This window comes from Dipteris shenzhenensis, chromosome 6, assembly GCF_047967505.1.
Source record: "Dipteris shenzhenensis isolate YYH24624 ecotype China chromosome 6, Dip_SZ_1.0, whole genome shotgun sequence".
Lineage (NCBI taxonomy): Eukaryota > Viridiplantae > Streptophyta > Polypodiopsida > Gleicheniales > Dipteridaceae > Dipteris > Dipteris shenzhenensis.
This window is the reverse complement of record NC_141601.1, coordinates 39,659,545-39,675,492: the sequence shown is the minus strand read 5'-3', so window position 1 is coordinate 39,675,492 and position 15,948 is coordinate 39,659,545. Positions and strand designations below refer to the sequence as shown.

General features: G+C 46.7%; 1 protein-coding gene across 1 annotated transcript in view; it reads left to right on the top strand.

The window, feature by feature from the left end:
* The first annotated feature begins 1,911 nt into the window (after window positions 1-1,911).
* Window positions 1,912-15,948, top strand: part of LOC147901160 (Zinc finger, C3HC4 type (RING finger) family protein) — a 159,104-nt gene continuing 145,067 nt past the window's right edge. The window contains exons 1-2 of the mRNA XM_087375571.1: window positions 1,912-2,367; window positions 15,140-15,890. Coding sequence (XP_087231697.1) covers window positions 2,018-2,367; window positions 15,140-15,890 — 1,101 coding nt within the window. The 5' untranslated portion in view covers window positions 1,912-2,017. The remainder of the gene's footprint in view (window positions 2,368-15,139; window positions 15,891-15,948) is intronic.

Below are 15,948 nucleotides of genomic sequence, written 5' to 3'. Positions count from 1 at the left end.
CTTCAACATTGCCTTCAAAGATTCTAATAAAATACCATGAGAACCTCTCGTGACTCTCTCGAATTGGGTTCAATCGCCAATAATACCTCACTACCTTTGTGATTGTTAATTGATTTAAGACCTATTGATCAAGTCTCTTTTCAATCAGATAACCAAGGTCATCAAAATGGATAGATTTTTTAGTGATCCAATAAACAATGGGGGAGGCGACAACCTGCATCATGCAAACCATGGCTAAAAAAGAGTTAAGCAAATAGTCACATGACCTCCTAACAAAATGAGCAAGAAGTAGACATTCTTCTATAAGAGTCTCTCTCGAATTCTTCATAGGCGTCATGGCATCATAATGAAGATATACGGACGTTTCATACATTGATATTGACGAGCCTGAAATCAGGCTTGTCAGTGCCTAGACAAAACTATGAAAGTTTTTATGGGTGATGACAATGTGCTCCATGCCATTAGCACAGTCACTATGTAGATGCCATTATCTTTGTTAACATTCTTTTCCAATTGACACCTCAAGGGTACATTCTTTGAGCATCATAAAACAAATTCACAAAGCATCGATTTTCATCATTTGCCTTAGCAATTTATTGTTGAAGTAATGATTTACCAGTTTCAAATCAAGGCATAATTTGCAAACCCTCGTAGTAGCAATTGCAAATCTGTGTCCTTGTGAATCATCGATGGTTGCTCAACAATCCCAATTTCATGAGCAAAAAGTGCCATTGCAGGCTATTAGTGTTTGCACAATTATTCTCTCGAACATCACCATGACTTTACAACAATGTTGAAATTCCCACTGAGGGCAAACCTCAAATTGAAATGGTGGAAGGAGACAGTAGGGGTGATGGGATAAGTGACAAGAAGGCTGAACAAATTGCCACGAACATCGAATTGAAACAGAATTGCAATCTTTGAGCAACATCAAACAATGTTGCAAAGCATCGATTCTCCTCATTTGCCTTAGTAAATTGTTGTCGAAGCAACAATTCACATGACTAAACAACGATTTCTTTGTTTCAATTTCAGGCACAACTCTCAAATCATCATAGTAGCTGCAAATCCATGCCCCTTTCAATCACTCAAGGTTGCTCCACAATCCCATACTCTGCTTGTAGATCGCCTTCGTAGGCATTTACAAAACGAATAATATCCATACAGGAATTGCCTTCACGTTCCTTGTGTGCGAGTAGATGGAATTCATTTTGCTAACATCACCAACTTTACAACAAAGTTAAAATGTAGAGATCCTAGAGTTGGAATTCATCTCAGGGAGTGGAAGGCTGCAGCGAAGGTTTGTCGGATCTGCTATTGAGAATGGGAGGAGTGAATGATAGATGGGTGCGAGGTCAAAGAGATTGGGCATTAATACTAGAAACAACTAAGTAATCAAAGGGCACGGAATGAGTGTTTTGGATCCAATGTATAGTATTTCTCCAATCATCCTCCCAAAATCCCTTGTTGATAGATATAATATATATATATATATGTGTGTGTGTGTGTGTGTGTGTGTGTACAACACACACACAAAACACACACACACACACACACACACACACACGTATGCACATATGTATACACATATATGTGTATACACACACACACACACACACACACACATACATAAATATGGGTGCATGCATGCATGCATGTATGTATATATGTGTGTGTGTTTGTTTGTATGTATGTGCTACTGTTGCTTCTCTAGTGAGCAAACGAGCCTTGCAGTTACCGGATCTCACCCGAGTGCGAGGAAGAGCGTTGTTTTGTGCAAGCATGGTCCAAGGTGAAGTTAAGGGGAGAGGGTGTGTTGACTTAGGCCGAGTCGTGGAGAAAAATCAACAACAACAAAAAGCCGTGTGTTCCAAGTCCATAGAACTTTTTGATTATTTGTGTATGCAACAATTCGATGCTCCATCTATGGTGCCTCCGTCCTCAACTCTCTATCCCTTTTCCAATTTGACTTCCCTGCGAGATCGCCATAGCTCTCGCAGCTCGCCATCTTTCTCTCATGGCTTCCCCTTCCCTTCAGCCTCCTCCCGATATCGCCGAAGACTTCGGCCAAAGCGTCGACTTGACTCGCAGAATCAAAGAAATCCTAGCTAATTACCCCGAGGGTACTACTGTCCTCAAGGAACTCATCCAGAACGCCGACGATGCCGGCGCAACCAAGGTTTGCTTTTGCCTGGATCGTCGGAGGCATGGAGTGGATGCATTGCTCTACAAGGAGCTGGCAGCCTGGCAGGGGCCTGCGCTTTTGGCATACAATGACGCCCAATTTTCTGCCGATGATTTCGAGAGTATCTCGAAGCTGGGCGGTAGCAAGAAACAAGGGGAGCCCTGGAAGACAGGGCGCTTCGGGTAAGCCGCAATTTTCATTGGAGCGACATGACAAATTTGATGCTATAATGAATCGGCTTTTCCAGTTTCGGCGTCATTCGTTTCACACTTGAAAATGACGCTTGGAACGATCCACTGATTACGCGCCTGGCAGCTGCTATCACTGCCATTGGAGTTGTTCAGTGCCTTTTAATTTGCGTTTATATGATTGACAAAGTAATTACAGTACAACCACCGTCACAAAATTACCACCGTCACAAAATTAAGGTGTCTTGGAATAACACTTGCGATGCTCAATCAATAATATTAGACTCCGGTTAATGACATTTTGCAATACCAGGTTTCCAAATAAGCCACGTTGGCCTCTCTATTCTTCCATACTCCTTCAGTTAGTAGGTATCACTTTTTCCCCAACACCTCACCTGATGCAAGCGACTGTTTAAACCAATGCATGATTGGATTTCTAGCAAGAGTAAGAAAGAGTCTGTCCCTTTTATCCTCTCAACCGTTGAAAATAACAATGCAAAAGTAAGTCACTTTTATTACCTCACAAAATTGCTCCTAATGCAATACTACTGCATAACTAGTGGTGAGTAATGTTTGAGTTACTAGCCTAATTTAAATGTATAGTACATGAAGGTATCACAAAGGCCATACTCTCTTAATACAGTATCTTTCAACTTCGCTGCCTTCTTTCTGTCTCCCTGGGACGTTAGGTGTGGTTATGGTAAAATAAAAACAAACTGTTTTGTTGCTGAAATTTGCTTACAAGTTTGCATGTCACTTGCATGCTTAACTTGGGTGATTTGGCTGCTTTTTGTCATATTTCAATCCAATGCAATGACATCGTAATAGAAATTATATAAAACAAGGGGGGCTATAACTTACAAAGACGGCATCCAGAATTAAAAGCATTAACTTGCTGGTAGCATGAAATTTTCTAACGTCCAAAATTTTCAAGTCCATCTGAAATTTGCATGAATCCGTGCAATAGAAGACAGGAGCTGGTCAGACGTTTCGCCTTGCAAAGAGGATATGGGTAAGGAAGCACCATAGTCTAATGTGGAGCCAGACCCATACTAATAGAGGGCAGTAAAAGGATTTGAGGTCAAAACCGGAGCTGCAGCCCTGCAACAATCAAAATCAAAGGAGCTGTCATCTTGCTTGCTAGCATGAAAACCACCAGATTTCTTTGTTAATGTGGTACCCTCCAAGGCTATGGGCAAACATAGGGCTGGTTATGCCACTGCAGAACCTTGTTCGAACCATTTCTAAAGAGCAGTAAAGGGCCAAGGTAATGCAACAACCATGAGCCTCCCAAGTATCCATTTCATAACAAGATCTGCCCCGTAGAAGCTCTATAAAGTATTGATTGAAAGACCATAGCCAAGCAAAGATTACTTTTACACATTGCCCTGCAACTTGCCATAACTGATGTCCCACCCTGCCATCTGCCCAGTTGTCGCCTTACAACAAAAATTATAAAGAGGTGATTAAGACAAATGATCGACTACCTCCTGTAGGAACGATTGCAACTCCAAACCTTGCATCTACACCCCAGAAAAGGGAACCCCCAAGATAATGCTGCATGCAGACTGGGAAGCAACCTTTGAACTGGTCCCACACAAAAAAAGGCCAAGCCAGATGCGCCCACTTGTCAGCAAGAAAAGCCCAAAAATTCTGTAACAATAGTGGATTTTAGTTTAATTTATTTGATAGTGGACCCCATCTAGCTTGTAAAAGGGGCCACAATAACGAGGAAAGTAATTGTAGTCTCTTAAGTACCTTTGTATTTGAGTATTTTTAGTGGACTTTTATGAGGGCGTGCCATGTGGCACCCTTGTTCATTAATCCCATATACAATTAGTACTGGCACCCTTCCCTAGCCAATACAAACGGGCTTCAGCTGTACTTTCAAGCAGTCCGCCACATTCCTTCATTAATATCATTCACTGCTGTTTGGTACTATCAAGCACATGCCCATTTTGTTGCTGTGTATGCAAGGATGACTATTTAGCTACCATGTGTGCTGTTCTGCAACACATGCAAGCCACATGAGAGCTACTTGGATCACATGTCCTCTTACCCTTCCCTTATCTTTACATTCAGTATTGCTTTTTCTACTGCTATTTTGGTGCTGGTTATCTGCTAGTAGAGGCAGTTTTATCTAAAATACGTGCCTGCCAAAAAATATTGTTGGATGTAGATGGTGGCCAACTCATTAGCTGAAATCTCGCAGCATATAGAATGGATCCTCAATCATCGGACAGGATAATTAGTTACCTTCTTGTGGTGATGCCATCTTTTCATGGTGATGGTACATCATCTTATGAAGGTGTAGATAGTGGGCTGGCGTATGTCAGGGATTCCATATCATGAATCCTTGGGACATGAATTTTTAGTACAGGATCACCCTCATATGACATATAGGTTGCTCCACCTATTAGGGGACATACGCATTGATATGACGTGTGCTGATTTGGACCAACACACCACTAATGCACCTTAAAATAAATGATTTAGATCCAGGGCCATTTAGGTACTGGGTAAGCATAGGGGATATGTCCCTCAAAACTGATTAAGCGTGACAATTACTTAGACTAGAAATGGACTCTAGGTGCACATACGTAGGTTATGTGCACAATGTTTTGGTTTAATCCGAGATACTTGTCTTTGTTCCAGGTCAATTACCTTTTTCATCAATGTGTATGGGTTGAGGGCACATGGGGCGACTTTTAAAGGTAGATTTAAAACTAATTCGAGAGTTAGTTCTATGATTAGTCATTAGATTTTTCAAGATCAAGCAAATTTAATCATGGGCGCTCAAGATCTAGATTAATCTGTGGATTAGCTCTATCTCTAATTTAATGGGATTTCAAGAATCAGCAAGGTTTAGATTAGTTCACATTGTGCTTTATCTCTAATTTTACAGGATTTCAAGAATCAGCAAGATTTAGATTAGTCCTTCCTGGATCTGACCATAAAGTACCGTTGCAGTTCCAGAGACTGCAACTGAGGGTCTCAGTGTTCTGAATCCCACAGACCCCGCCCCTTATGTAAGAGGGCCACCTGATAATTTGAGAGAGAGAGAGAGAGAGAGAGATTAACGTCCGCAGGAGGCCTCACGGGCCTATGGGACAAAGTACGGAATCAAGTAACTCATACAGACCACTGTGGGCCGGGGCAAAGGGCTCACTAAGGCCCTTGCTGAGTACTAAAATGCTATACTAGTACAAAATAGCAAAAAAAGTAGCAAAATATCATGAGGGTGGCATGAAAATATCACGTGCTCAGAGCTAGAGTCCCAAGTGCATGAACCGGCTCCACGTATCCAGGCTCCATGGTGGCTCTCTGATGAGATGCAAAGAGCTCACGTATCTGCATCTGTCGGGATGTCTCCCGTGGTGGTGGAGGGCATGGTCTCCTCGATCTCTGGATCCGATGGGCTATGTCAAGGGTGACGCCTTGCCTTGGTCAATCTCCCCTAAGGAGAGCTGAAATAGGTCGAACCTCGATCGTGTGTGCTCTAGTCGCCTGTCGTGCCGTGTACGGTCTTTGTGTCCCTCGCCTAGTAGTGCTGTGTCGGCTCTCTCCACCGATCCATATATCTCTCATGTCGGCTAGCTCCTCCTCCTCTATCCCAGAATGCCCTGGAGCTGAGTCAAATGCATAGAAATCCATGACCTGTCTCTGCGCTCGGTCTACCTCAATACCCTATGGTGCGGTGGTCCCATCTAGCTGCTCTCTGATATGTCGTAGTAGTGTCTCCTTGTGTTGTCGCATCTCCATCAGATAGAGCCCAATACAGACCTGGTCTTGGAAGTGGATTAGTCGTGCGAGTGGCAAAGCCGTGCCCCTCCTGAAAAAGGCAATGGTAGCGCCCTCGGATCTCATAGTAGGCTGGGTAGACACATAGAAAGTGCTCCTCTGTCTCGACCGCCCCCATTGTGCACAAAACTTGCAAGTCCACTGCTCTCTGGGTATGCGTGCAGCTCTCTCTGCCTCGATCCTCAGGTGATGGGACAAGACCCGCATCTGTCCGATGGCAATCCTCAATGCGTGTGAGACTCCTCTGTCCTCGAGATACTGAGGTCTGATGATGAGCCCATCTTCGGATACTCTTAGAAAGTGGTCATAGTAGAGCTGGGTCTGGGTGGGGAACTCCTGGTCCTCCCCAAGTGCGAGATGTGTGGAGCTGGAGGAGATCTAACCATATGATGGGGTTAATCTCATTGCGTGGGATCAACTCGGGCGGTGCATCCATGCTATACTGAAACGGGGGAAGCCGATCCATCTGGATGCTGTGACTGGCAAACCATGCTGTACCTACCCCACTCTTTGTGATCTTCTCAGAGGACCCCCTTCCCAGGGAAGGGGTGACCCGATCAAGGAGGATTTTGCATAGGGTTTGGCACTATTTGTCTAGGGGACTCATTTGAGCCAGCCCTCATTGTCAAGAGGAATTTGAGTACCAGTCCTTTTTCTCGCATTTGAAGGTCTATGATCAGGATGGATAAATGTAGGGGCAAGGAAAGCACATTGGATAGAAACAGTGAGTGGGATAGTAAACTAGCTAGTTCCTTTGGCGCATGGAATCGGCTTCGCCGAGTGACCGAGGCACATGTGAGAGCACTCTCTCCCAAAGAGAGGAGGCTACGGGGATGTTGGAGATAGAGGCCGTCATCGTATGGAGGACTCTAGTGCCAGCCTCGAAAGTCTCTCGCGAGGTAGGTCCCAAACTCTGTGGAGGAAAGTCACTGTCTGAAAAATGGCATCAACCTGGAGAGGGGTCATGGCAAACTTTGCGTGTATTATCTGATGGGGGACCGAGGGCTTACTCCGAATCATTTGAGAGCCCATAATCACCTGTAGCACTCAAATCTCCTCCATTCTGCTGCTGAAATATCACACCCCCAAAAAGGTGCCGCATACATGGCATTTGGCCTCACTAGAGTGTCGAAAAGCCAATACTTCGCCGGTGGATCTTGAAAGTGCTCCTGAAAGCACTGTCGCTCTAGTCGGGCCAAAGCACCGTGCCCTCGTGTGAGTCGTGCTCTGATTGCATGGGTCATTGTGAGAATTGGCTCTGTGAAAACTGCACCCAAGTTTGTGTAGGATTGCACGATCTCCACTAGCTGACTCTGGTATGTAAAGCTATGTCGGTGAAGCACTGTGTAAGAGGTGTTGAAGATCATGACCTTGGTCTTCCCAAGGTTAACCATCAGGTCTCTCTCTTTGCAGAACACCTCTAGGGCATCTAGATAGTAGAATCTGTATCATTAAGTCTGCTAGTGGTGCTCCCTCGCCTCCTAGACGTCTATGAAAGATGTAATCTCATCCATGTAGAGCCCGAAGAGAGTCGGTGAGAGAGGGCATCCCTGCTTTACTCCGATCGTGCTCTGAACCCAGTTTGATAGGCCTCCTGGGACACGAACTCTCCCTCTGACGGACTTGTATAGGCTCACAACTCCCCAGATCAGAACCTTTGGAATCTGCATATCCTGTAGTCTCCTAATCATGCGGGATCGCGGGACAGTGTCGAAGGCCTTCCGAAAGTCTACAAAACAAGCGTAGACTTTTGGGCGTCTCGACCTCGCCTCCTTAATGATAGTCCTCAAGGTGAAGATGTGGTAGAGAGTGGAGTGGTGTGTCCGAAAACCTGCCTTCCCGAGAGCACGCTGCCCATGTGCCTCTGTATGGCTGCTGATCTCCCTCTCCAATATCGATCCATAGATCTTGGCCAGCATGTGGCCAATCATGAGGGTGCGATAGTTCCTAGTATCCATGGGGTCACCTGCCTTGTGTATTGGTACTATGGTGGTACTCCATGAGGGTGGGAAGCCGTGATATGGCGTGGTTGAACATTTGTGCTAGTACCAGAGCCAAAACCTCATGTCCATGATCGAAATGCTCAGTCTGTAGCCCCTCATGGTCGTGTGCTCTCCGGTTATGAAGCCGGCTGAGTGCAGCCCGCACATTCTGTGTAGTGAACTAGTGGCAAGTGGTGGGCCTAGGCATAGTGGACATATGAGAGAGAGAGAGAGATGTATTAACATCTTCTGGAGGCCTCACGAGCCTATGAGACAGAGTACAAACACATAAGTAACCCATACAAGCCATTGTGGGCTGAAGCAAAGGTTCGCTAAGGCCCTTTGCGGAGTACTAAGCTAAAAACAGATACAACAAAACTAGTACTCAAAACTCAAGGTTGAAATACATAGCCTGGTGCCAGGGTGGCTCTCCTATGAGCTGCGAAAATATCTCATATCTGTGTCTGCAGGGTTGTCTCTCTCGGCGGTTGGGGGGCGTGGGCTCTGTGTAGCATGCCATGTCAAGAGTGCCCCCTTTTGTGATTTTTGCAAGCTGCTATGTGAGTGCGTCAATGGGATGAGATGATGACGTGGAGAGACATAGCCGGAGGTGACGGACCAGGGCATGCACGATGGAGGTCCTGCCCATCTCAACCATATTCAAAGGTGATCGCGCGACTACATATATAGGTCGGGACATAGCCTTTTACACATAGACACACTAGAGTCCAGAGCACCCTTTGCCAATATACATGGGAGACAGCATGACACTGTATGTTTCATCCGAGAATGTCACGGGGGCGTGAAATTCTAAGTACTTTAATGTACTACAAGACCGTGACAACTTTGGTTTTAAAAGTCCAAGCGTGCGCTTAATAATGTGTAATTAAACGCGGCATGGTGCCTAGCACATAAGCGTAATTAATCCCTAGGCCCAAAGGCATTCCAAGGAATTAAAAGAGTGGTTGTTGGGAAATGATGATGTGGCATTTTTAATGGGCCCCCTAGAGGGCCATGTACCTTCAGTGGCCCCCCTAGAGTTCCAGGTGGCTCTAGTGCCTTCTACATGCTCCTTTGCCATTCCTGGACCTTCCTGGGCCTTCTAAACTTCACATGTGTGGTTTTCTCTCTCATCTTCTTCCTTTGTTGAGATTTTGGACTGGTTTTTCAGCCTCCTCCAGCTGAATTCCGTTTTTCTTCATAACTCCTCACCCGTTTGGATTCCTCGACTTCCGTTTGGCCCGATGGCTTCCCCTCTGCCTCCCCTTCGTAGTGATATGCTTTTCCCTCCGTGCGTTTGGTAGAACGGGCAGAGCTGAGCACTTCTTTTGCTGGTCGAATTTGCAAAAGTGGCTTTTTCTGGACCTTTTTTCTTCTACCGCCTCCTGGGCCTCTCCTCTTGCAAAGCTACAGCTTTCTGTTGAATTTCGAGTGGTCCGACGCGCTGGTTGACTGGTTTTTCTCAGTTTTGGAGGACTTTCCGGCGATGAAACTTCTCCAAAACCTTCTCAATGCATTCCTCTCTAAAGCACGCTTCTTTTGAGCCCAAGAACTCCCACTTCTTCACGACAGAAGTGCTTCTTTTCGCATTTTTCAGTGGAATTCTTGCTGGTCGGCTCTTGTAAATGCTCTTTCTTCATGCCTTTGCACTCCTCTTTGGCTGAGAATGCAATTGGGCATTGGCTACTATGTCCTCTTGGCGATTGAGGACTTGGTTCGAGTCTTCAGGGCTTGGTGAGTTGTGATTTTGCTACTGCAATTTCTTTTTGCCATAAGCTATTGGTTGGCCTCGTGTGCCGCCTCTTTCTTGGCTCACAGGTGCCCAGGCAGTGCTACATGAGTCATTCCTTGGTTGGGTACTTTGCTGATTTTATTTTGGAGCTTTGAAAAGCTTTGTGAATGCCATCTGGAAACCACTCAAAGAGAGTGCAGCTGGGGTGCAGTGTGTGATTGCATCTGGACAGCCAATGGAATTGCACTCGGAAAAGAGAATGCCTTTGAAAAGCTTTGTGAATGCCATCTGGAAACCACTCAAAGAGAGTGCAGCTGGGGTGCAGTGTGTGATTGCATCTGGACAGCCAATGGAATTGCACTCGGAAAAGAGAATGCCTTTGGGTTGAGCCTATGGGTTAAGTGCACTTATGTGATGGTGTTCTATGCTTGAAAGCCTTGCGAAGGCTTAGTGAATTGGGGCTGTGTGCTCAGTTGCAGGGAAGGTCTCCCAGATGCAACTTGTAATCATTTCACTGTGAAATATAAAGAAATACCGAAAGGGGCGCCACGGTGTTTGGGGCCAATCGGGTGCACTTGTCTATGTCTGTTGAGCAGGGGCATTCTAGCCTCCATCCCTTTTTCAGTGGTTTTGTTTGTGAACAAATGGGTAAATGCCAAATGGTGATCATGCAATGGTTAATGGTTGTGATATATGCTTTGTGAGCTGTAAATAAGTGCTGAAGTGATTAAAGGTTTAGTTCCACTGCCCTCTGAGTGATTAGAGGCTGGTTTCACAGCATATCCCGAGAGACAGGAGGAGTCCAAGGGCCGGTGGGAGTGGGAGTCTTCTATCGATCATGTGTACCAGTGTGCTACCAAGCCTAGCGTGTCTTTCACTTTGGCTCAGGTCCCCACGGCCGGTGTCTCCATGAGTCCTGCTGGTCAGTACTGTGTGGCTGGAAAAACTCAATGATCATGCTCTGAGAAGAGTCTAGATGTGTTCTCCCCTAGATTCCCTGAGCAACCAGTCCCTGTGTCGTATGGCCTCATGAATGAAGGCTGCCAAGTATCTCTAGTCTAGGTAGGATAGCAAACTAGAAAAGGAGCCAAAGCCATCTCTGAAAAGGCAGTGGTACCGACCTCTGATCTCGTAGCACCCCGGGCACTTGATCTCTCTGTGCCCGCCCCCCCTCTTGGTGCTGACCATACATACTTGGCCTTCAGCATCTCGGTCACCATGCTAGTTGTTGAGAGAGCTCCTCCTGCACCTACCTATGTCCAGATCCACTTTGACCACACGCTCGACCCCGTCTATGTGAGCCACCTGGCCTCTGAGCTCCCAACCCTACTTAGAGGTGACATGGACCTCACCCATGCCTCAGATACCTTGGTTACTATGGTATAGGCTGCAACGATTATATCTTTCCCCACGACTTGGTCCTCGAAGGTCCCAGATGGGAAGATGCCCCAGAATTGCTGGTTTGATGAGGAGTGCAGAGAGACGAGAGCTCACCTCATACGTGAGCGAGTTTTGGGACACATGACACCACTCGAGGCACAGCGGGTCTCACGTCGTATGACGCGACGGAAGAAGCGGACTTTTCTCACATGCAAGATGGATGAGGTGATCAGATCCTTTCGAGGAGGTGATCCCACTATCGGCTGGGGGCTCCTCACAGAAGGAAAGGCGCCTAATCCTATCACAGATCCGGGTGTCTGGCACACATATGCATGCTCTCTTTATGATGCCCCAGGCCAGGCACTCCCAGATATGTCAGACATACCCAGACCCACCACATGTTATCTGTTCACTACACAGAACATACGCGAGGCGCTCTTGCGACTCCATAACCGGAGAGCACCGGATCATGAGGGACTACGCACTGAGCACTTTGCACATGGGCAGGAGGTCCTAGCCGCAGTCCTAGCACAGATGTTCAACCATGCCGTATGCCATGGATTCCCATCTACTTGGCGCACCACCACCATTGTACCGATACATAAGGCAGGGGACCCCATGGATACTGGGAATTACCGCACTCTTATGATTGGCCACACTTTGGCTAAGATTTATGGATCGGTATTGGAGAAGGCGATCAGTAGCCATACAGAGGATCATGGATAGCGGGCCCTTGGGCAGGCAGGCTTCGGAGACAACACTCCACACTGGATCATATTTTTACCTGAGAGCCATCATCGAGGAAGCGAAGTGAAGGCGCCAGGAGGTCTACACTTGCTTCGTGGACTTTCGGAAGGCTTTTGACATAGTCCCTCACTCTCGCCTGATTAGGCAACTACAAGAGTTGCATCTCCCAGAGGTCATGATCTGGGGAGTGATGAGTCTATATGAGTCCGTCAGAGGGCTAGTCCGCGCTTCTGGGGGGCTATTAGATTGGGTTGAGAGCACCATAAGGGTGAAGCACGGTTGCCCCCTCTCATTGGCTCTCTTCGGGCTATACATTGATGAGATCACATTCTTTCTTGATCGCCTAGGAGGAGAGGGCTCCCTATTGGCTGATCTGATGGTACATATACTACTATACGCAGATGACAAAGTCCTCATTTTGACCTCAGTCGAGGGATTGCAAAAACACTTGGAGGCCTTGGAGATGTTCTGCAGAGAGAGGGACTTGACAGTCAATCTTGGGAAAACCAAGGTTATGATCTTCAACACATCCCAAGCAATGCTTCATCAACATTGACGTCGACATAGTTTCACTTACTGAGGGGAGCCAGTGGAGATAGTGCAGTACTACACATACCTAGGGGTAGTATTCACGGGACCAAGCTTCACGATGACCTATGCCGCCAGAGCACGACTCATGTGCGAAGGGTGCCCTGGCCCGATTAGAGAGATAGTGTTTCCAGGCGCATTTCCAGGATCCACCGACGAAGGGCTGGCTCTTTGACACTCTCGTGAGACTGACTGCCATGTATGCAGTACCTTTTTGGGGGAGTGACCTTTCAGCTACTGACTGGAAGGGATTTGAGAAGCTACAGGTGATCATGGGATCTAGGATGATTCGGAGTAAGCCTTCAGTTCCCCATCAAATCATACAGGCAGAGTTCGCCATGACACCTCTCCAGGTGGACGCCCTCTTCCAGACCGTGACCTTTCTCCACAGAGTTTGGGCCCTACCTTAGTGGAGATTACCGAGATTGGCACTAGAGTCATCCCAACGACTGGCAGAGAGAGGCTTTGATACAGCATGGTATGCACGGGTGTCCACATGGTTTGATAGCCACGGTATCCAGATGGATAGGCTCCCTCCCTTTCAATACAGCATGGATGCACCACCGGAACTCCTTCCACATGATGAGATTAATCGTATCATACGGTTAGACCTTCTCCAACTCCACACATCTCGGGTTGGGGGGGGGATCAGGAGTTCCCCACCAAGACCCAGTTCTACCATGACCACTTTCTATGGATAGCGGAGTAGGGCTTCATCACCAGGCCCCAGTACCTCGAGGATAGGAGAGTCTCACATGCCTCGCGGATTGCTATCGGATAGATACGAGTCTCGTCTCACCAGTTGCGGATTGAGGCCGGGAGAGCGGCTGGCATACGTAGAGAGCAGCGGGTCTGTAGACTATGCACAATGGGGGAGGTCGAGATAGAGGAGCATTTTCTATGTGTCTGTTCGGCCTATTATGAGATTCAAGGACGATACCATTGTCTCTTTCAGGAGGGGCTCGGCTTTGGACCACTCACATGACTGATACATTTCCATTGGTGATTGAGATGCAGAGACATAGGGATTCCCTTGTGTGGCAGGCCAGAGATCAGCTACAGTTGATGCCTCAGGACACCGAGCTAGACCGAGCACAGACACACGTCATTGATTTTTACACATCCAAGCCAATGCCAGATGAGATCGAGAGGGAGGAGCTCGAGGAGACGAGAGCACTATGGATCAGCAGTGAGATTCGTCACCAGGATACGGCTGGACGAGAGACGCGGAGACCACACATGACACGTGGGGTGACTAGAGCATGCACCATTGAGGTCTGACCTATCTGAGCCCTCCTCAGAGGGGACCGCTAGAGACGAGGCATTACTCTCGATGTAGTCCACCAGATACAGAGATTTAGGAGAGCGCGCCCCCCGGCCACCGCGGGAGTTAGCCCGAAAGACACAGATACGTGAGCTCTTTGCATCACATCAGAGAGCCATCAGGGAGCCGGGTTATTGTTTTGGGCACAGTGGTCTCATGTTTTTCTTAAGAGATAAGAGAATGGAGGGTGAAAGTATTCTTGGCAGACATAGGGGGAAGGAGGCCATCGAAGCGTGCTTTATGACTTCTATGAGAGTTAGTGATGACTGCTTCGAGGAGCTGGAGTTGCTGACATGTACAGGTGTTATGGAGGCTTCTTCAAGGCTCAGTTGCATGATGCTGAAGAAATTTGGTGAGTTTGCTGTTACTAGTGTGTTACTCAGGAAGGAGCTTATTTGGAGCTCGTGATTGGAGATTGCTAGAGAGTGATCTGGGATTTTTGGAAGGACACTCGGTGATGGGGATCTGTGTGGAGTAGGCACAGGGATCTCATTACTCAATTGTGTTTCTCTCTTGCGGAAGGTGCTAGGGTTGTGACAGGTTGGTACAGCCTAGATCCTGTGCTTGGCAGGATCTAGGCTGTCATTGGTCCATGAGGGGACAGCTGGATCAAAGGAGGGTAGTACAAGTCCATTTCCAAAGACCATGCTTGGCAGGATCTAGGCTGTCCTTGGTCCATGAGGGGACAGCTGGATCAAAGGAGGGTAGTACAAGTCCATTTCCAAAGTCACCGTCCCGTGCACTGCATAGATGATTGCGCCATCCTAGAAGTGCCAGATGACAATCCAACAGTGCCCCTCATAACTAGGAGCCACCTAGGTCCTGACAACACTAAGTGTTTGTTTCAACCCATTGATTATCTGGCTCCATATACAACATCTGTCGTATACACTGTGTAGATAGATTTCTATTGCTGCTCCACGTGGATCTCCTCCATCAGGAATCCTGCCAGCTGATCTTTGCCTTTCAAATCAGGTAATTGGTCCTGTCTAGTTTGCTGAATTCATCAGATCTGAAGAAATTGAAAGGACAATGCCCTCACTTGACATGAACATGGATATATATATGAAATGATTTTGTAATTTTGCAATGTGTTGGCAAACAGAACAGCTCGATCAAGTATGATGAGTCAAGCAAAGATCCTTTCTAATGGATTACTTGGCCTAGTTTCATTTTGTTTTGTTGAAATCCTTATTATGTGTGATTTTTCAGGGTGGGCTTCAACTCAGTATACCATCTTTCAGATCTGCCATCATTTGTTAGTGGCAGGCATATTGTAATTTTTGATCCTCATTGCAAATTTCTTCCAAACATATCAACAGTCAATCCTGGCAAGCGCATTGATTTTGTTCACTCAGCTGCTCTAAGGCATTACAGAGATCAATTTCTCCCTTACTGTGCCTTTGGTTGTGATATGGAGACAGTATATCCAGGTACTATTTTTCGTCTTCCTCTGAGGACAGCCAGTCAGGCAGCTGTAAGCCAACTTTCAAAGCAATATTACTCTGAAGAGGAAATGTTGCGGCTGTTGCATGAACTTCATCTTGAAGCGAGTATGGCCATGCTTTTTTTAAAGAATGTTGAGATGATTGATATCTATGATTGGCAGCCTGGTACAGACAACCCTTGCCTTCTATATTCTTGCTTTTTAAAGTCCCCAACAACTCAAATTCGCTGGTATCGGCATGCGTTGCTAAGGCTTTCTAAGGCCTGGGCTTCAGCGTGGGGAAATGATTCTTCTATCCCAAGGCAAATCGATGCCTTTTCATTAAACTTTGTGACCAAAAGATACGCCGGAACTCAAGATGTTGAGACAAAAATGGAGTCTTTTCTAGTCGTGCAGTGTTTGGAGGAATCTACAAGCAGGATTGGAGAGATGTCTTCAATTGTTGCCAAAAAACATGGAGTCTGCCTGCTACCATGGGCAGCTGTTGCTGCGAACATCTCAGAATGTGCGGAAAAGGTACAAAGAGTATCTACTCACATAGTTGCCTTCTTTGCGCACAAAAAGGATCATTGAA